General features: G+C 41.6%; 1 protein-coding gene across 1 annotated transcript in view; it reads right to left on the bottom strand.

Moving 5' to 3' along the window:
* Positions 1–8,690: 8,690 nt before the first annotated feature.
* Positions 8,691–22,970, bottom strand: part of LOC129632099 (major allergen I polypeptide chain 2-like) — a 40,445-nt gene continuing 26,165 nt past the window's right edge. Inside the window, exon 3 of the mRNA XM_055553524.1 lies at positions 8,691–8,792. Coding sequence (XP_055409499.1) covers positions 8,691–8,792 — 102 coding nt within the window. The remainder of the gene's footprint in view (positions 8,793–22,970) is intronic.

The following is a 22,970-nucleotide window of genomic DNA, read 5'->3' as shown; positions in this document are numbered from 1 at the left end:
TCTGCTGTCCAATGCAGGGCACTAGGGTTTGATCCTTGATGGAGGAACTAAGATCCCACCTTCCACGAAGCAACTAAGCCAACATGCCACAATGAAGAGCCCTCATGTCACAGGAAAGATTTTGCATACCCCAACAAAAATCCTGCATGCTGCAAGTAAGAACTGGCACAGCCAAATGAATAAATATTTCTTTCAAAATGAAAAAGATATGCTACATATACACTGAAACATAAAAGGAAAGATATACCCATATGAATGTGGAGTTTCAAAGAAAAGCAAGGAGAAATAAGAAAGCCTTCCTAAGTGAACAAGGCAAAGAGACAGAGGAAAGCAACTGAATAGGAAAGACTAGAGATCTCTTCAAGAAAATTAGAGACACCAAGGGAATGTTTCCTGAAAACATGGGTACAATAAAATACTTCTGCATGCACTAGATGGACTTAGAAAAGGCAGAGGACCCAGAGATCAAATTGCCAACATCCGGTGGATCACAGAAAAAGGAAGAGAATTCCAGAAAAACATCCATACATGACTACTGTCATAAGAAGGAACTAAACTGTGTCATTGGCAGAGACATGCATGGATCTAGAGACTGTCATACAGAGTGAAGTAAGGCAGAAAGAGAAAGACAAATATCATATATTAATGCATATATATGGAATCAAGAAAGATGGCACCTAAGAACCTGACTTCAGGGTAGCAATGGAGAGGGAGACATAGGGAAGTGTCTTGTAGACAAGTGTCTTGTCTCTTGGGGAAGGAGAGGTTGGGACGAATTGAGAGTCTAGCACTAAATCATATACATTATCGTATGTAAAATTAGACAGCCCGTGGAAATTTGCTATACAATGCAGAGCTCACATCGGGTGCTGTGCAACAACGTAGAAGAGTGGGATGGGGTGGGAAGTGGGAGGGAGGATCAAGGGGAAGGGGACATATGTATTCCTATGGCTGATTCATGTTGATATATTGCAGAAACTATTGTTAAGAAATAACTTTCCCTTAAAAAAAAAAAAAAAGAAATAATCCTCCAAATAAAAGTAAAGTTTTTAAAGAGGCAGAAAGAGAAAAACAAATACGATATAGTAACATATATATGTGGAATCTAGAAAAATGATATAGATGAACTTATTTGCAGAGCAAAATAGAGACTTAGAGAACAAATATGGACACCAAGGGGGGAAGGGCGACTTGGATGAATTGGGAGACTTGGACTGACATATACACACTACTGATCAGTTCAGTTCAGTTACTCAGTTGTGTGAGACTCTTTGTGATCCCATGGACTGCAGCATGCCAGGCCTCCCTATCCATCACCAACTCCCAGAGTTTACTCAAACTCGTCTCCATTGAGTCGGTAATGCCATCCAGCCATCTCATCCTCTGTTATCCCCTTCTCCTCCTGCCTTCAAACTTTCCCAGCATCAGGGTCTTCTCAAATGAGTCAGCTCTTCTCATCAGGTGGCCAAAGTATTGGAGTTTCAGCTGCAACATCGGTCATTCCAATGAATATTCCTGACTGATCTCCTTTAGGATGGACTGGTTGGATCTCCTTGCAGTCCAAGGGACTCTCAAGAGTCTTCTCCAACACCACAGTTCAAAAGCATCAATTCTTCAGCACTCAGCTTTCTTCACAGTCCAACTCTCACATCCATGCATGACCACTGGAAAAACCATAGCCTTGACTGGATGGATCTTTGTTGGCAAAGTAATGTCTCTGCTTTTTAATATGCTATCTAGGTTGGTCATAACTTTTCTTCCAAGGAGTAAGCATCTTTTAATTTCATGGCTGCAGTCACCATTTACAGCGATTTTGGAGTCCAATACAATAAAGTCTGCCATTGTTTTCATTGTTTCTCTATCTATTTGCCATGACGTGATGGGACCGGAGCCATGATCTTTGTTTTTTGAATGTTGAACTTTAAGCCAACTTTTTCACTCTCCTCTTTCACTTTCATCAAGAGGCTCTTTAGTTCTTCTTCATTTTCTGCCATAAGGGTGGTGTCATCTGCATATCTGAGGTTATTGATATTTCTCCCAGCAATCTTGATTCCAGCTTGTGCTTCATCCAGCCCAGCGTTTCTCATGATGTACACTGCAGATAAGGTAAATAAGCAGGGTGACAATATACAGCCTTGACGTACTCCTTTTCCGATTTGGAACCAGTCTGTTGTTCCATGTCCAGTTCTAACAGTTGCTTCCTGACCTGCATATAGGTTTCTCAAGAGGCAGGTCAGGTGGTCTGGTATTCCCATCTCTTTCAGAATTTTCCACAGTTTATTGTGATCCACACAGTCAAAGGCTTTGGCATAGTCAATAAAGCAGAAATAGATGTTTTTCTGGAACTCTCTTGCTTTTTCCATGATCCAGCAGATGTTGGCAATTTGATCTCTGGTTCCTCTGCCCTTTCTAAAACCAGTTGGAAGTTCACGGTTCATGTAATGCTGAAGCCTGGCTTGGAGAATTTTGAGCATTACTTTACTAGTATGTGAGATGAGTGCAATTGTGCGGTAGTTTGAGCATTCTTTGGCATTGCCTTTTTTTGGGATTGGAATGAAAACTGACCTTTTCCAGTCCTGCAGCCACTGCTGAGTCTTCCAAATTTGCTGGCATATTGAGTGCAGCACTTTCACAGCATCATCTTTCAGGATTTGAAATAGCTCAAATGGAATTCCATCACCTCCACTAGCTTTGTTTGCAGTGATGCTTTCTAAGGCCCATTTGACTTCACATTCCAGGATGTCTGGCTCTAGGTCAGTGATCACACCATCGTGATTATCTGGGTCGTGAAGCTCTTTTTTGTACAGTTCTTCTGTGTATTCTTGCCACCTCTTCTTAATATCTTCTGCTTCTGTTAGGTCCATACCATTTCTGTCCTTTATCAAGCCCATCTTTGCATGAAATGTTCCCTTGGTACCTCTAATATTCTTGAAGAGATCTCTAGTCTTTCCCATTCTGTTGTTTTCCTCTATGTCTTTGCATTGATCGCTGAGGAAGGCTTTCTTATTTCTTCTTGCTCTTCTTTGGAACTCTGCTTTCAGATGCTTATAACTTTCCTTTTCTCCTTTTCTTTTCACAGCTATTTGTAAGGCCTCCCCAGACAGCCATTTTGCTTTTTTGCATTTCTTTTCCATGGGGATGGTCTTGATCCCTGTCTCCTGTACAATGTCACGAACCTCAGTCCATAGCTCATCAGTCACTCTATCTATCAGATCTAGTCCCTTAAATCTATTTCTCACTTCCACTGTATAATCATAAGGGATTTGATTTAATCCCTTTAAACATTAATGATTAATCAAATCATTAATATTTACTTATTTATTATTTGGCAGTGCCACATCTTAATTGGAGTATGTGGGATCTTCCATCTTCACTGCATGTGTGGGATCTATTTCCTTGATCAGAGATCCATCCTGGGTCCCTGCATTGGGAGCATGGAGTCCCGGTCATTGGGCCACCAGGGAAGCTCTTGATTGCAGTCATTTAGTTCCAAATCTCTTAATGATCATAATACATTTGAGACTTGTTCACGTTTTTGCATGTGTCAACAGGTTCTATTTTTTAAAATATACATAGATATTCATCACAGCTTTATTTATAACATTCCAAATTGAAAAGCAACTCTTATAACCCTACTTGGAGAAGGCAATGACAACCTACTACAGTACTCTTGCCTGGAAAATCCCATGGACGCGGGGCCTGGTGGGCTGCAGTCCATGGGGTTGCTAGGAGTTGGACACGACTGAGCGACTTCACTTTCACTTTTCACTTTCATGCAATGGAGAAGGAAATGGCAACCCACTCCAGTGTTCTTGCCTGGAGAATCCCAGGGACGGGGGAGCCTGGTGGGTCGCCATCTTTGGGGTCGCACAGAGTCAGACAGGACTGAAGTGACTTAGCAGCATAGCCCTACTGTTTGGGTGGATAAATAAATTAAGCTATACCAATACAATGGAACGTTGCTCATAGACAAGATGAATAAATTACTGATACATGCAATAATAAGGCATTTACATTGGTTTTTTGTTTCTTCCTTTAAATTGTTGCATAAATTCAATTGTAGGAATGTGGCATGCTTTGTTTACCTATTCACCAGCTGAAGGACACTTAGGGAGTTTTCTAGTTTTGATAAACTGATCTGAAAAAAGGGGCCATAAGCATCATGGGCAGGTTTTAAAAGAAAACAAATTTTCATTTCTTTTGATTGTAAACCTAGGAAGGAGATTTCTGGATCATAAGATAACAGTTAAGATCAATTTCATAAGAAGAAAATGTCTTTCAAAAAATGCTCTTGGTATTTTCATTGAGACTACATTAAGCTAATGGCTATTTGTAAGGCGAAATGACATTCTTATTCCACTGAAAATTCCCCTTGAAGTCTCCACTGATTTATTTAAATTTTGTGGATATTTATCCCCCAAGAAAATCTTAGAGCTTTCTTTAAAAAGTATACATTAATTCAATGAATGCTTACTGAGGGTCAATTCTGGGCTTGCAATGTTTTAGTAATGGGCTTGGAGATTTAAATATGAAACTTATAAAATGAAGATGAAGTGGGATGGTATCACTGAGAAAGTGAACATCAATGAGAAACAAAAGAGATGAAAGAGAATGACCCTTGATATAGGATACAGCCTTGAGAACCTGAGAAAGATCTTCCAGTAAAACAGGAGAAAAATGAGAAACTGTGATGTCGTGAAAGTCAAACTGAAAGAAAAACTGAAGGGTGGAGGAGAAATGAGCTGTGACAAATGAATAATTAAACATTAGAATTATGGCAATTAAATCATTACTCCACATAAATCCACAGGAAACAGCTCTGCAGATCCATTGTTTTAATGTTTGCTCATTTTCCTCAACAGTATTTTATTCCCTCTTCAAGATTCAATAAACTGTTCTTATTGTATCTTAAACTATCTTTGACTCTATAAATGGGTTTTCTTTTCTCTCACAATGACCATCTATCTAATCCTTGATCAGCATCTGCAGATCCATTGTTTTAGTGTTTGCTCATTTTCCTCAACAATATTTTTTAAAAATCCATTCCCTCTTCAAGATTCAATAAACTGTTCTTATTGTATCTTAAACTATCTTTGACTCTGTAAATGGGTTTTCTTTTCTCTCACAATGACCATCTATCTAATTCTTGACTACAACTGGATTATTTATGGAGACTCATACTTCTGTTGTAATAGCTGGTAAGAACAATCCTGCTTACAGTTCCTATTGATCTCAATTTTTTTGGTTGACTTCAAGAATTCAGTTTTCTGGGTCAACATTAAGTTACCTTCATTAGAACAAGGATTAATTTAGACATATTTGGGAATAGCTGAAATTTTAGGATATCAATTCATCTTATAGAAAAATACAATGTAGTCCTTAATCTGTTGAATTTTTATTTTGTACTTTTCAACAACATTTTAGACATCTTTATTATGACTGGAACACTTAACACTAAGTCTGGCAGAGCATCTAGCCCTGGTATATGTTTTTGTTTTTGTTTTATTTTAATTGGAGGCTAATTACTTTACAATACTGTGGTGGTTTTTGCCATATATTCACATGAATCAGCCATGGGTGTACATGTGTTCCCCATCCTGACACTCCCTCCCACTTCCCTTCCCATCCCCTCCCTCAGGGACATTCCAGTGCACCAGACCTGAGTACCCTGCCTCATGCATCGAACCTGGACTGGAGATCTATTTCACATATGCCTATATACATGTTTCAATGCTATTCTCTCAAATCTTCCCACCCTCGCCTTCTCCCACAGAGTCCAACACTCTGTTCTTTACATCTGTGTCTCTTTTGCTGTCTCACATACAGGGTCATTGGTACCATCTTTCTAAATTCCATATATATGCATTAGTATACTGTATTGGTGTTTTTCTTTCTGGCTTACTTCACTCTGTATAATAGGCTCCAGTTTCATCCACCTCATTAGAGCTGATTCAAATACATTCTTTTTAATGCTCAGTAATATTTCATTGTGTATATGTACCACAGCTTTCTTATCCATTCATCTGCCGATGAACATCTAGGTTGCTTCCATGTCCTGGCTATTGTAAATAGTGTTGCGATGACACTGGGGTACATGTGTCTCTTTCAATTCTGGTTTCCTTGGTGTGTATGCCCAGCAGTGGGATTGCTGGGTCGTATGGCAGTTCTATTTCCAACTTTTTAAGGAATCTACACATTGTTCTCCATAGTGGCGGTACTAGTTTGCATTCCCACCAACAGTGTAAGAGGGTTCCTTTTTCTCCACACACTCTCCAGCATTCAAGTTGTAGAAAGAGCGAAAGTGAATTTAAAGGCCTAAACTCAGGTAGCAGGTCAAAGAAGAGCCAGGACTCAAGGCCCTCACCGCTTACCCCAAATCCAAACTTCAGCTCCCAGAATGTGACCTGATTTCACCCACTCGGCCAGAAGGTAGAGACATTTTACCAGTAGTGCCACTCTTTTTGTGGGTCATGCTAAGAGTAATCTGACAAAGGCCTAGATGCTAGGATAAAACTTAGTCCTTTCTTTGTACCTTCACAAATGTCCTACTGGTAATGCAGCTGCCTATTTCATGCTCTTAGAACTAGGCTGGGGCATTCGGGACACTCAGTCATATGGTACATCCTGTAATTCACACTTCACAGCATGAGATGTTTCCACAGAAACAACATTCCCGCTGGGGTAGCTTCTTCCACCCACTCCCTTCCTCCTGTTCCAAGATTTCCTGGGGGTCCTGGTCCCCGTGGCAGAACCCAGGAACAACAGTGTCCCTGAAAACAAAAGGTCTGGCTCCTCAAAAGTCACCCACCTAACTGCCGGGGTCCAGCCCCAGAGGATCCAGGGAATTCAAAGCGGGGATGGCATCGGCAATCAGGATACCATAGAATTAAAGATATAAAGAGTGATTAAATAAGGATAGCTCAGTAGGAAAATTCAGTGGAAAAAAGAGGCTGAATAACTTGGTTTACATGGAAAGCCAATAAAATTCCAGACAAGGAATTTGCGCCACCTACATAGGCCACAGGTGTCCTCCCATTCTCCCGAAGGAGAGGAGACACTAAGGCCTCCCCGGTCAGATCATAGAAGCCCAGGCATAATTAGTAGGCTTGACGAGCCTCCACACTCCAGATAGGAATTCAGCCAGAAGGTGAGAGAAAGAACAACATGGGGAGACCAGTCTTTCCAGGAACTGATCCCATTCTTTATTTTCCAGGGTCTGCTTTTATACACAGAGATGTAATGCAAAAGTCACGTGGGGTCAGCAGTCCTGACTTGTATCAAAATCAGGTGCTTCATACAAATGTATACAAAGGTCTTGGGGGTGTTACATCATCTTCTGGCCAGGGGGCCTGCTAACAATTTATGACCCTCTCCTTGTGACAGCGATCAGTCAACCAGAACACTTATTTCTCCAGGGTGATTATTCTTAAAACAGATGCCAGCTTCTGAAGGCACCAGATAAAGTTACATTCCTATAGGGTGAGGGTGCAGTGGGTTTTAATTAAGGAAAGAATTTGCTTAGCCTAAGGTCTAACGTGATTAATATCAAAGGTTAATACTTATTTCTTCTATATATTCATTAATGTGTACAAGGGGCAAGGGATATGGAGATGTAGCAAACATTGGCTCAACAAATGAAAAACCCTTCACCAATATAATTTTTAATCAGCCCACTATACTACACTAATAATTTCCTAACTTCTCAAAAGAATCTGTTTTTAGAAGGTTTAAAGCATCTCGTGCCTCTCACAGTTGGGAGGCTGTGAACAATCACATGTGGCCGGACAAGCCTGTCAGGCAGGCTAGAGAACCTTCAGAGGAGTTTGTAGGTTGAAACACTCCTGTCATGCCCAGGAATTATTATTAACTGGAGCTCTAAGTTAACTCTTTCTTCGAAAGACGTTGTGGGGGACAGCCCCCCATAAAGTCAGAGGTGTAGGTGAGAGCACAAAGCAGTAAAGTAGGCAGACTCTGGTTTTGGGGGTAGATGCTCGAGAATTTCCAGGGGGACTCCTGAGGCTCGATCCCGCCTTTGCGTATGTCGAGCCTCCTTCCTCATGACCTTTGCCACAGGCGGAGTTCCTCACGCTTGTTCCCAGCACCTAACAATTAGAAAATGGTGAATGCCACTGGGAGGAAGTGGGGGCCTGTCACAAGCTTGCTCAGGGCATCTCCTGAGTCACTCACCAGTAACTGAAAGGACACTTAAAGGACTGGAGGCTCTGCCACCGTACTAAAGACCAGAGTGAGGTATGCTATCTGTGGCCACAAGCAACAGCTTTATCCTTCCAGGCCTGTGATGGCAAGGGTTACCTATATCTTCTTTCACTTAATCTTCATACACAGCCCCTATTTAGAAGATGACAGAATGACTTGAGAAAGTTACAATAAACATGCCCATGGTTCCACAGTTTGTCAGGACAGGGCCTAGGTTTACCTCATTCTGTCTGATCCCAATCCCCATACTCCCCACAGTAACCACTTGGGTCACTCTCACCATCACCCAAGACCTCCTGCTTCACATCCTCCCCACAGCAGACAGACACTGGGCACACTGAGCAATGCTGCAGTGATTTTATTAGAGTAAGCCTGATAGAGACCACATGGGTGGATCAGGTGTCAGGATTCCAGCTTCAGTTGAGAAGAACAGGGTGGCACATGGAGTGCAGACCAGGCATCACTGGCAAAGATTATTGCACCAAAGAGACCGCATTGAAAATTATTCCAAAAACACTGCTCAGCACCGAGGATACCTGATAGCCATTGCAATCGTTGTCAGAGATGATGGAACCCTGGGAGGGAGTAGGAGGAGGAGGGACAACAACTGAGCCCACAGCAGGGCTATCTTGTCTCCTGAGAATCACCTCACCCTCCGGGATTCAGCTCCCTCCCCAGCAAGAACCTCTTCTCACAGACCCACCACTGGAAGGGGGCTGCCATCAGGCACCAAGGGGAGGATGGCTCCCTAACAGCACAGGCAAAGGTGTCAGGAGGGAGCCTAGCCACCAGCAATGCTGGGAGGGGGAGGAGAAGACAAGGGTCAACAGGGCACAGCCAAGACTAGTCCTGAAGGCGGAGCAAGGTGCTGGAGCCTGGGTTTGGGTCACACCTCCTGCATCTGAGCCTCTTCTGTCAGGTGTGCTGGGTGGACTAATGTACATGCAGGAGTCATAAACAAACCCATGTGCTCTGCTTGCTCCTATTAGTGCATAAAACTCTGCTCACAGAAAACCTCTCCTTTTGAACAATCAACAACTTGAGGAAAATGTGTTGATACAGACTATTGTTTGACAGGAACTATAAAGGAAAGAAGGCTCTTCGGGAGATACACTGCTAGCCAAGGTGAGCAGTCACAAGTACCTAGAAGCCTCCTCAGGAGCCTCAGGCACCAAAACACCACAGTGGAAATTCAGGCTTGTAAACACAGAGACCATGTCAGTGGAAATGGGACTCTGAGCCAGAGCAATGGTCCACAGAGTGGGAACAAGAGGAGGTGATGAAACCTTACAAAGCCAGGGAGTCCCATGTTGGAAAGAGACTCTAAAGCCAGGGGCTCCTTTTCAATATTCCTAAAGTAGAACTGACACAACTCCTACATGTGTGTGAGCTGAAAGCTTCCTTTCCTGCCAAGCATTAAAATTCTACTGCTCCAATGCTAGTTCCACTGAGGAAAAAAACAATCACCTGTCTCACCACACTTGGCCTCGCAACCCTATTCTGTGTGTGAGTTGATTTGCATGCTGTGGCCATATTTGGCAACAACACAGGCTGGATGTGTACATGGACTGCCCTCACATATTACAGGTGCTACAGGGTAGAGCAAAGGTTTATGTGCTTCTTTGCTTATAGCTCTTGCCTGTCACATATCCCATGACTGCATGATCTATTCCCATGTGGCATACCACACTATGCATGTGAATGGGCAGGGCAGAGTGGGGGTCAGGAGAGAAAATTACCACAATTTGTGCGATATGCAGCTTGGCATTAAATCTCATTGAAGCAATCTTGGATTTTTTCCAAAGCCTGCCTTCATCAGTAGCATCAACCAAATCCAATGTTGAGTTCAACAATGTTTCATTTCCAACTAACACCAGAAAGCAGAGCATAAAATGCAGGGCAGGCTTCCACTGAAGGAAAGACAAAAAACATCTTGTCAAAAGAATAACCAGAGTAGGAGGCTCCTGTTTGCACCAATTGATAGAAACTAACACATTCATAGCTTCCAGACTCACCTCCCACAGAGACTCGCTCTCTCCCAGGACTGCTAACATAGACTAAAAATCTCCCAGCAGAGGTAGCAACAAGGGGGGCGAGGCCTGGAGACCCCTCCGGCCTTGACCACCATCCCCAGGCATATCAACCTTCTTCCTCGTCCCAATAAGCACCAATACCCCCAACAAAATATTCCCCAGGGTTTGCACAGCTAATGATCCTTCCAGCTCCACACCACTCTCTCCATTAAAGACTGAAAGCCCCAGGGAGTTTGTGCAGGACTCCTGGACACTGATCTGCCACCCGCCCTCCAATCTGCCCCTAGAAGTAGCTAGGACAGGACTGTGGAGGATGCAGTGAGATGGCATGGGGCAAGGATCAGGAGGACCATCTGGACCCTCCATGCTATCCTCAATCGTCTTGAAGGTCAGCTCTCTGGTCATCAGCAGGGCCAGCACAAGCAGTGCTCCCTTCATCATGGCGGCAGCTGGCGTGCGCTGCTCAGGGCAGAGTTTCTGCTGCTTTATAGACCACTAGCTCCCCAAGCAGAGCCCACATCCCCCCCCCCCCCCGGAGGACCACAGGCCTGTGGCCAGTAACCTGGAATAGGTGGCTCCCTTGGACCTTGGGGTGTTTACTTGGAAGCCCATCCTGCTCTGAGAACAGTGCTCAGGGAGAACTTGTGATAGCATCTTTGCCAAAGATCAAGTGGAGCTGACATTGCTAAGTGACTCCATTTGGAGCCAAATGCTCTGTTGTCCCAGCCCCAACAACCACCTGTTTTCCTGGTCATCCTTCCCCCTATCCTGGCTCTGATGCAACAATCTCCCAAACAAAGCAGATGGAATCACAGGAGGGCCAAGGACAGGTGTACACCACTCTCAGGTAGAAAAAAGGTCATCCAGAATCCTCCCTTTTATCCAAAGCTCAAGTCCTGGGGATAAGAATGGGGAGTTGAGTCCATACTGATACAAACAAATGATTAAGTAAATAAATGAGGACTTCCCTGGTGGTCCAGTAGTTAAGAATCTGCCCTCCAATGCAGCAGTAATTGGTTCAAACCCTGGTCAGGAACTAAGCCCCCACCTGCGCTGGGGCAACTAAAAACCTTCCTGCTGCAACTAGAGAGAATGTGCTCTGCAAAGATAAGGCCCACACACCACACAAAGACCTAGCCCATTTAAACAAAACTAAACTAAAATAATGTGGGTGAAGAGACTATCATTCCTTACTGAAACATCCCTAATAACAGAGCTAGATTATCCCCTCAAGGATGGAGAACATACTGCCCTGCACTCCCTGAGCATGGGCTTGACTTAGTAACTCATCGCCAAAGAAGAGAGGAGGGAAGGAGAAGGGGAAAACAGTGCACGTCTAACAAACACAGTGTTAATCAATAGTCAAAGCTGACACACCCAGTGGTAAGACACACCCCTGTCACGTGTACCCTGATGTAAGGAGACAAGAAGGGTGCTTCACCTCTGTGGTGTCTTCCTCAAAACCCAAAGTCTAAACCCCACTTTCTGCAATGCTCAGTTGCTTCAGTCGTGTCCCACTCTTTGTGACCCCATGGACTGTAGCCCGTGAGGCTCCTGTGTCCATGGGTTTCTCCAGGCAAGAAAGAGCTACTGTTTCTTCCTCCACTCTACATTTGTCTGCTATACAACAGCAGACAAATTCAGCTTTGAGGTCCTTCTACCATCCCTAGCCAGTCCTCCTGGGACGGCCAAGGCCATGACAGACCCATAAGAGAGTTAAAGCTTAGGCAGTCCAGGGCCCTTTAAGGAGGAGGTGAACACTCTCCCTCATGCTTTCCTTAAGCCTTGTGCAACAATGTATCTTACCCAAGAACTTGCCTTTCTTTATGTCCAGAACTTATGAAAAGGGAAATGTTCTTCTGACCCTCTATGTTAAAGATTATAATTGTAACAAAGCTTGTCAGGGAACCTGTTACTCAAGACTTCTACACCTGATTACACAGCAACAGTATATCTCACCCAGAGAAGTTGTATGGAACCATTTTCCCTGGCAGGACCCCTGCTCTCTGGCCAATCTTGTGCTGAAGTTATCTCAGGATGTATGCCTTCAGAAAGGGTCTGGTGGAACTCTTACAACCTTCAGGTATTCTATTTATCTGTTCTCACCAGCCAGTTGAGAAATATATAATGCCATGCTTAAAATAGTGAAGGTGGGTACTCTTTCTACCCCCTTCTTATGTCCATGTCAGAAGCATTCTCTGTCCTGTCATTTTAAATAAAAATCTTCGCTGCACAAAGCTTTGAGTTACTGAAACTGTGTCTTTGGTCCTGGAGTCAAATCTTCTTCGGAGACCACGAACTCAGCACCAAACACCATATGCGTAAGCTATTACGAGGAGAGAATGAGGGACTCCACAGAGCAGAGGACACTGGAGATACATGACAATTAATGCAGTGTGTATAGGTTGTGGGGTGAATTCTGAAATCCAAAAGCATCTAATGGACAACCTGGTTAAATAAAAATGATATGTGAGGTTAAGTTAGAAATAATGCTCCAAAGTTGCTTATCAGTTTTGACAAATATTTTCAACTCTTCCATTAATCTAAAATTATTCCAAAGTAAAATTTTATTGAAGAACAACTTGACACAAGTTCAACGTAGTACCCTATGACAACTTACAGGAGTGTAATTGGGTGGGACATGGGGGGAGATTCAAGAGGCAAGAGACATATGTATGGTTACAGCTGAATCATCTTGTATGGCAAAAGCCAACATAATATTGTAAAGTAACTATCCTCCAATTAAAAATAAATTAAAAAAAACAACTGGCATTAGGAAAGGGCTACACATGCTGTATTCCATTGACTCTGGCCATGTCTTCACCCTGAAGTCACCAAATGTCCCCACAATTCGGGGACGTCTCAGAGGATCCTGTGGCAGCCTTGGAAGGGCACTGGGCTGGATCCCTAGCAGCTACCTGCAACTCAGCACTCCAAGCCCTGACTTATCTCCTCACAGGGATGCAGAGGGCATTGGGGGCAGTGTCTTCTGAAGGACAGGAGGCATGGGATACATGGACAGGGGTCCCACCACACAGAAGTCCTGCCACCAAAGACAAAGAGCCAGCATGTGCAGCCTGAGCCTTGGGGTGTTCACCTTCCTGACCAGGAACCTCTGAGACACATCTGCAGCTACCTGAGCCCCTCATGGGGTGACCTTCAGGGCAGTGGCACCCAGGCAACAGGAGCCATGGTGAGGAAGAACTCCATGGAGGTCAGCTGACACTGCAGCTCAGTACTCGGTGCCTCTTTGCCAAGAGCAGTTACCGGATGTGAATCCTATTTGGTATAGGGTTCTGACTGTGGTCACACATTGTGTCTCAACTTCATATCAGGTCTCCAGTAAACCTGAAGGTGACTCAGAGAAAGAACAGCCAGGTGCCTCCAGCCAAAAGCTACTTGATTCTGATCAAACATTTTAAATGTTTATCTTATTTATTTAACCCCAGGCAATATTCATAAGCACATCTATAGTAAATAGAACTAAAAATATTCTTTTTTATTGACTCCAGAGAAATGGAATATTCCTGCCATTATTCTAACAAACACTGTGCAACATCTACCGAATGCTGGGCCCTCTCCAATCCTGGGGATGCGGCAGCACACAGCACAGCTCTCGCTCTCCTGCAGCTCTTCATAACCTAAGAGGGAGTGAAAGACAGTGACCCCATGGGAAGAGGCACTCTGGGCGAAGATGAAGCAGGGGGAGAAGACAGAGGGCCTTGGGGGAGAGGATGGAGGCAGAATGCTTTGATAGGAGTTCTCAAGAGTCTGGAGAAATCTTCCCTGTGATACTCAAAGACACCTGAGGATGAGGGAATGAATCATGTAGCCATTGGAGGAAGAAACTTCCAGGCTGGGAGGGGTCAATGTGCAGAGTCCCTGCTGCAGGAGCACACTTGGTCAAATCAAGAAGCAGACAGGAGGCACTGAGGGAGGAGAGAAAGGCAGGGATAAGTTCATAGAGGCAGCAGCAGTGCAGGCGTGGTTGTGCAACTGGCCCAGAGATTGTGGCCTAGAAGGGGATTGGTTTTTCCTCAAGTGGAGAAGGAAAGGAATAGTGGAAACAGTACAGAGACACTCAAGAGTAGAAAGAGGCTGCAGAAAATGGATGGACCTAGAGACTGTCATACTGAGTGATATAACTTAGAGTAACAAAAACATAACATGTCTTATATGAGGAATCTGAAAAGACATGATACAAATGACCTTATTTGCAAAACAGAAACTCGCAGATTTAGAAAACAAACTATTGTTGCTGGGGATAAGGATAGGGGGAAAGGATATTAGAAGTTTGGAATGGACAGGTGCACCCTACTATATTTAGAATGGATAACCAAAAAGGTCCAGCTGCATAAGCGCAGGGAACTCTGCTGAATAATATGTGGAAGTCTGAATAAAATTCTTCAGCCAGTTAGGACTGCACACTACAACAGTGATAGTAACAACTAGCAGAATAATTTCAATAACCAAAAAAAAATTTATGCATAATTTTATTTTTCATAAAAGAATAAGAAGTTCAAACAGGTATTATTTAAGAATAGCCATTTCTTTTGCATGTGAGTCACCAAGAATGAACAGTCCTAAAACTTGCTAGAAATTCTTGGAGGCTTTTGAAATAATAATCCAACCTACCTAAGAACTTTAAAATATACCTTCATTTTGTTTCTCTTTCATGGCTTATTTTGGATTGATATTCTCAGCTGTCAGTAAAGTGTCTTTTACTTCAGCACTGTTATTTTATTTCTTCATGTACATGAGTGCTTGGTAAAGTCCACACTTGAAGGTATTGTACTGCTTCCCAAGATAAACTGCTATAAATCTGCAGATTCTTTAAGGCTCACATTTACCTCAGGAAACTCACTCTAGTATGGTGGGTTTTTTGTTTGTTTGGTTGGTTTGCATTCAATTCCCAATTGGTAAATATTTCCTTACACTGATAAGCTAGTGCCTAATTCACATTTTGCTGAATGAGCTATAGATAAGGCAGCTAAATTTTGGAAAGAAAGGCAAAAAGCAGACAGGCCCGGTAAGCTCTGAATTAGTAATGAGGTCACTATTCCTCACAGAACAATAAGAAAATCTCAAGAGGGAGGGAAGTATTTTGGCTCAAGTTAGAAAGGGTGGGGCCATGTACATATCACGTTTCACAGGGACAGTGCCTGTTTTACAAGCAATTTCAGCAGAATGTTACTCTGTTTTCCACCACGCTCCGTCTACCTCAGAGTCTGCCAACATTTTTGTAAAATTTTTGCTGAGGAATTTAGTTACAAAATACAGCTACTACTTTCCATTGCAAGCATTGCCAAGGGAAGAGAAGTTCATATTTCGATATGATTGGTACTTAGCATAACTGAAACAGTTAATAGTGTTTATCAAATATCAAAATATGCAGTAAAGAAACTGAAAACATTCAAAATTCATTAAGCCTTTCAGTGCAGTAGCAATAGAAGAAAATTTCCTCAAACTACTAAAAGGCACCAAAAATAACAAGGCAGACTTTAGCTAACATTGCATTTAAAGAAGAGACTGAGTTTTTCCCCCTATGATTAAGGATAAGGCAAAGAGGCCTATGCTTTCTATTTCTATTGGACTGGAAGCTCTCAAAACTACAATAAGTCAAGAAAAAATAAACACAAAGTACATTTGGAAGAGAAGAATTCAAATTCTCTTCTTTCAGAGAAAACATTAAATATACAGAGTAAAATATAATATACAGAGAAAATCCTATGAATCTACAAAAACATGATTATGCATATAAGTCAGTTGACTATATTTCCAAAATAAAAGTCAATGTATAAAAATCAAGATTATTTGACATACTGGAAACAAACAATTGGAAACTGAAGTACAATATCATGCATAATGGAGTTTCCCTGGTGGCTCAGATGGTAAAGAATCTGCCTGCAATGTAGGAGACCCAGGTTCAATTCCTGGGTTGGGAAGACCCCCTGGAGAAGGGAATGGTTACCCACTCCACTATTCTTGCATAGAGAAGTCTATGGAGACAGGATTCTGGTGGAGTACAGCCCATGGGGTCGCAAAGAGTTGGACACAACTGAGTGACTAACACTTTCATTCATTATCCAGAACAGCACCAAAAACATGCTGTGGTACAGAATTAATAAAATACATGCAAGATCTGTATGATGAAAACTACAAAACATTAATTTCTGAGAGAAATAAAATTCATAAATAAATGGAGACATACACCATGATTCTATATTGAAAGACTTAATATTGCTAAGATTTCAATTCTATTGATCTTCAGTTTCAATGAAATCCTGATTCATATGCCAGTGGGAAGTTTGTAGAAAGTGACAAACTGATTCTGAAATGTATAAAGAGAGTAATGTCAGCAAGATGGTTTAGTAGGAGATCCCACTCTCTACCCTCATAATGAAAACAACAATTGGACAGACAGATGTGAATGAAATAGCTCTGATAGAGTTCAGGGGTCCACTTAAGAATCTGCAGCAACAAGTAGTGCAAAGATGAGGGAAAGCTGTGCAGGAAACCAACAGCCAGCACAACCACTGCATGTGCCCACAACTCTCAGCACAGAAGGTCCCACAGGTTTTTATGTCTCAGACTCCCGATGCTGAGTCCCTCCACCCTCCCTAACAGGAGCCATGACAGTTAGTGCCTCCTTGAAACTCAGCACAGCCATCATGGATGCTGCAAAGTTAGTCCCGGTCCTGAAGTCAGGCATGTACATGGCACCAGCTCTGACCTCAGCAACCGAACTTGCGCCTGAGATCAGACCCAGATCCTCCACGGGGCCCACCCTCACCACAATGCATACATCACTGCCCCTATGCATTCACCTACAGCCCCATAGCTGAGCATATGCACACTCCTGGCACTAGCAATCACCAGTGCCTGCCCTAGTCCCTTATTGCTGTACCCAGAGGACCACAACAGTTATGTTTCCATACACTAACAATGAAAACTTCAAAGGGAAATTAAGAAAAGATAAAACACTTAAGAATAGACTGAATCACAGAGGGGAAAGACTTATACATGGAAAACTACAAAACATTAATGGAAAACATTAAAGAAGACATGCTAGGTAGAACAATACCCAACACTCATGGATTGAAAGATTAATATTGTTAAGATATTCATACCATGGAAAATGATATAAACAGTCAATGCAGTCCCTATCTAAATTCCAAGGCATTTTTTGGTGTTCTAGAAAAATGATCCTAAAAATCATATGCAACCATCGAGGACTCTGGATAGCCTAAACTTTAGGGGGAAAAAAAACAAAGCTGGAGGCAGCACACTTCTTCATCTCAAAACATATTACAAAGCTGCAGTAATTAAAACAGTATGATACCAACATTTGGACATATAGACCAGTAGATCAGAATAAACAGCCAAGGAAACACACACACACACACACACACACACACACACACACACACAGTCAACTGATCTTGGACAAGGGTGCCAGGAATACACAATGGGGGAAGATGGTATCTTCAATACATGGTGCTGAGAACCACTGGATATATAAGTGAAAAAGAATAAAATTTGACTCATTGGAAAAGACTCTGATGCTGGGAGGGATTGGGGGCAGGAGGAGAAGGGGACGACAGAGGATAAGATGGCTGGATGGCATCACTGACTCAATGGACATGAGTCTGGGTGAACTCCGGGAGTTGGTGATGGACAGGGAGGCCTGGCTTGCTGCGATTCATGGGGTCGCAAAGAGTCGGACACGACTGAGCGACTGAACTGAACTGAACTGAACTGAACACACAAAAAACAATTCAAAACAGATTACAGACGGAAACATATGCCTGAAACTTTATTACTAGAAGGAAACATGGGGGAAAACTGTATGACATGGGTTTTGGTAATAATTTCTTGAATATTACACCCAAAGCAAGGCAACAAAAGCAAAAGTATACAAGTGAAAATGATGTAAAGAAAAAGCTTCTGCATAGCAAAGGAAATCATCAACACTGTGAAAAGGCCACATACATAAAGGGAAAATATTTTCAAACCACATATTTGAAAAGAAGTTAATATTCAAAATACAGAAGGAATTCCTACATCTCCATATAAAAACACAAATATCCCAATTAAAACTGAGCATTGAATCTGAACAGATAATCTCCAGAGAAAATACACTAATGGTGAAGAGGGAAAGTGAAAGTTGCTCAGTCATCCAACTTTTGGGACCCCATGAACTGTAGCTTGCCAGGCTCCTCTGTCCATGAAATTCTCTAAGCAAGAATACTGGTGTGGGTTGATATTCTCTTCTCCAGGGGATCTTCCCAACCCAGGGATTGAAGCCAGGCCTCCTGCATTGTAGGCAGATTCTTTACAGTCTGAGCCACCAAGGAAATCCAACAGGTATTTGGATTTCTAAAAGGTGCTCAATATCAATAATTATGAGGAAAATACAAAGAAAAACCACACTGAGATATTACCTCCTATTTATTGTGAAGGCCATTTGAAAAAAAAAGACAAGTACTGGCATGGACTTTGAGAAACTGAGAATGTATTCTGGCACAGTTAGTATGGATCACAGTATTGAGGGTCCACAAAAAATTGAAAAATAAAATTTTCATATGATCCACCAATCTCACTTCTGAGTATTTATCTATTTAAAAGAATTAAGAGGAAAATAATAGAACTGGAAAGACTAGAGATCTCTTCATGAATATTGAAGATACCAAGGGAACATTTAATGAAAGATGGGCACAATAGAGGACAAAAATAGCAAGGACCTTACAGAAGCAGAAAATATTAAGAAGAGGTGGCAAGAATACACAGAAGAGTTATACATAAAAGGTCTTAATGACCCAGACAACCATGATGGTGCAGTCACTCACCTAGAGTCAGACATCCTAGAGTTTGAAGTCAAGAAGGCCTTAGGATGTATCACCTACAAACAAAGCTAGTGGAGGTGATGGAATTCCAGCTGAGCTATTTCAGATCCTAAAAGATGATGGTGTTAAAGTGCTGCATTCAATATGTTAGCAAATTTGGGAAACTCAGCAGTGGCCACAGGACTGGAAAAGGTCAGTTTTTATTCCAATCCCAGAGAAGGGCAATGCCAAAGAATATTCAAACTACCATACAATTGGGCTCATTTCACATTCTAGCAAGGTAATGTTCCAAATCCTTCATGTACAGCTTCAGCAGTACATGAACTGAGGACTTCAAGATATTCTGGATTTAGAGGCAGATGAACCAGAGATCAAATTGCCACTATCCACTGGATCATAGAAAAAGCAAGGAAATTCCAGAAAAACATCAACTTCTGCTGCATTGACTAAAGCCTTTGACTGTGTGGATCACAATAAAGTGTGGAAAATCCTTAAAGAGATGGGAAATCAAGATCACCTTACCTGCCTCCTGAGAAACCTGTATGCAGATCAAGAAGCAACAGTTAGAATCAGACATGAAACAACAGACTAGTTCAAAATTGGGAGAGGACTACATCAAGTCTGTATATTGTCACCCTGCTTATCTAACTTATATTCAGAGTACATCATGCGAAATTCTGGGTTGGATGAATCACAAGCTGGAATCAATATTGCCAAGAGAAATACCAACAACCTCAGATATGCAGATGATACCACTCTAGTGGCAGAAAGCGAAGAGGAACTAAACAGCCTCTTGGTGAGGATGAAAGAGGAAAGTGAAAACCTGGCTTAAAACTCAACATTCTAAAAACTAAGATCATGGCATCTGGTCGGACATGACTAAGCAACTGAAAAAATGAACAAAGAGAATTAAAATCAAGACCTCAAAAGATACAGCACTATGCAGTTCATTGTAGCATTATTCACAATAGCCAAGACATGGGGGTAAGCCAAATATCCATCAACAGATATAAAAAGAAAATGTGATATAGACACATATACACACATATATACAGTGCAGTGTTATTCAGTCTTTAAAAAGAAGTAAATCTTACTATATACAACATAGATGAACCTTAAAGACACTGAAAGTGAAAGTGTTAGTCGCTGTCATGTTCAACTCTTTGCGACCCCATGAACTGTAGGCTGCCAGTCTCCTCTGTCCATGGGATTTTCCAGGCAAGAATACTGGAGTGGGTTTCCATTCCCTTCTCCAGGGCATTGAACCCAGGTCTCCTGCATTGTAGGCAGTTTCTTTACCATCTGAGCCACCAGGGAAGCCCCAAGGACATTATTGCAAAACAAATAAGCCAGTCACAGAAAGACAAATTCTGCACAATCCCACTTACATGAGATAGTATCTTGAGTAGATATACCAGGAAATTCCCTGGCAGTTCAGAGGTCAGGACTCAATCTCCCATTGCCGAGGGCCCGGGTTCAATCCCTGGTCAAGATCTCACAAATTGCATGGCATGGCAAAAAAATAAATTTTTCAAGAAAATACATTTTTTACATATATATATATATATATATATATATATATATATATATATATATATATATAAAGTTTGAAATCCACAGAAACAGAGAGCAGAATGGTGGTTACCAAGGACTGAGAGTAGTTGGGAAATGAAAATTTCTGTTGACAGGTTATGCAATGTGGAAAATATAAAGCTGCTAGAGAACTACTGTACAATTCTTAACTACTTCTAGTTAACAATACTTAGAGTTATTAAGAATATAGATTCCCTGGGGGAAATGTTTGGGCAGCTGGGACTGTGACACAACAGACGTAAACTGGGACTGTCTCTCTTAGAGGAAAATTAAAAGTTTCATTTTCTTTGCCCCTTTGGGGATGGTGTTTGTAATTCCCCCACTCAGTAAACTAGTGTGTCTGAGTTTTCTAAAGATCTGGTTTCCTAGTTTTGATTTCACTTAGCTAATGACAATACATGAGCCCAGGATGCTGGAGTGATAGCTGTGGCTGTGTGTTCACCGGTCCATTTCTTTTGCCACTGAAAGAAATGTAATTCTGCCTGATTGATGAGGCTGTCTTGGTTATTTAGTTAAAAAAACAGAGTTGAGAAAGCCAGGGAACAAGTGAACTAGCACATGCCATGTGGTCAGTAAATATTTCAATAAAGAAGTCATTGATTAGAGGTGTTCTGGAAGGCCAACAAATTCCTCAGGTCTTTTTTCCTGATAACAACAGTGACCTCAGAGGAACTTCCATGGCTGTGTATTTAAGATTCATATTAACATATATATACCTACTAGAAATCTAAATAGAGAATCAAAAAGAAAAAATATAGATTTCATGTGTTTTCCATTACAATAAAAATAATAATATAATTCTGTAAAAATATATAGAAATTTCAACCAACATGTAACAAATTTTGGTATATCCATATGATGCAATACTATTTAGCAAAAGAACTGAACTACTGCTGCCCACAACAACATAACTCAACAAAAAACTAGGTATAAATGAGTGTATCTTGCATGATTTCATTTATTTGGGTAAAATAATGGAAATGTTTAATACCTTGATTATATGTGTTTATCAGTGTAAAATATTTCAAAACTCATCAATGTGCATACTAAAATTGAGTGCAAATTTTGTACATGCGCTCTTTTGAGATAAATAGTTTTGAAGAGACTCAATACTCCTATTACCAAAAAGAAAAAGAAAAACAAATACACACAGGAAAACTCCATAAAACAAAAGAAAGTAACTCAAACATTCCAATAATGTAAACGAGGGCAAATCAGAATAGAAAGAATACATATTTTAACTGTGCTTAAAATATTTATTTGTCAAATTTTACTTTAAAAACAGATGATCATGTCAATATACACTATGTTCCTTTCTAGTAACTGCAGTTTAGTTCACTTCAGTTCAGTTGCTCAGTCACGTCCAACTCTTTGTGACCCCATGGACTGCAGTACGCCAGGCCTCCCCGTCCATCACCAACTCCCGGAGTTTACTCAAACTCATGTTCATTGAGTCGATGATGCCATCCAACCATCTCATCCTCATTTGTCCCCTTCTCCTCCTGCCTTCAATCTTTCACATCATAAGGGTCTTTTCAAATGAGTCAGTTCTTCGCATCAGGTGGCCAGAGTATTGGAATTTCAGCTTCAGCATCAGTATTTCCAATGAATATTCAGGACTGATTTACTTTAGGATTGACTGGTTGGATCTCCTTGCAGTCCATGGGACTCTCAAGAGTCTTCTCCAAAACCACAGTTCAAAAACATCAATTCTTCGGCACTCAGCTTTCTTTATAGTCCAACTCTCACATCAATATATGACTACTAGAAAAACCATAGCTTTGACTAGATGGACCATTGTGGGCAACGTAACATCTCTGATTTTTAATATGCTGTCTAGGTTGGTCATAACTTTTCTTCCAAGGAGTAAGTGTCTTTTAATTTCATGGCTGCAGTCACCATCTGCAGTGATTTTGGAGCCCAAAAAAGTAAAGTCTGCCACTGTTTCCATTGTTTCCCCATCTATTTGCCATGAAGTGATGGGACCAGATGTCATGATCTTAGTTTTCTGAATGTTGAGTTTTAAGCCAACTTTTTCACTCTCCTCTTTCACTTTCATCAATAGGCTCTTTAGTTCTTTGCTTTCTGCCATAATCGTGGTGTCATCTGCATATCTGAGGTTCTTAATATTTCTCCTGACAATCTTGATTCCAGCTTATGCTTCATCCAGCCCAGCATTTCTCATGATGTTCTCTGTATATAAGTTAAATAAGCAAGGTGACAATATACAGCCTACAAGTGTCCCAGAATGGGACTGGCTCTAAATCTTTCACCTATATGG

This window comes from Bubalus kerabau, chromosome 17, assembly GCF_029407905.1.
Source record: "Bubalus kerabau isolate K-KA32 ecotype Philippines breed swamp buffalo chromosome 17, PCC_UOA_SB_1v2, whole genome shotgun sequence".
Lineage (NCBI taxonomy): Eukaryota > Metazoa > Chordata > Mammalia > Artiodactyla > Bovidae > Bubalus > Bubalus kerabau.
This window is presented reverse-complemented; position numbering and strand designations above follow the sequence as displayed.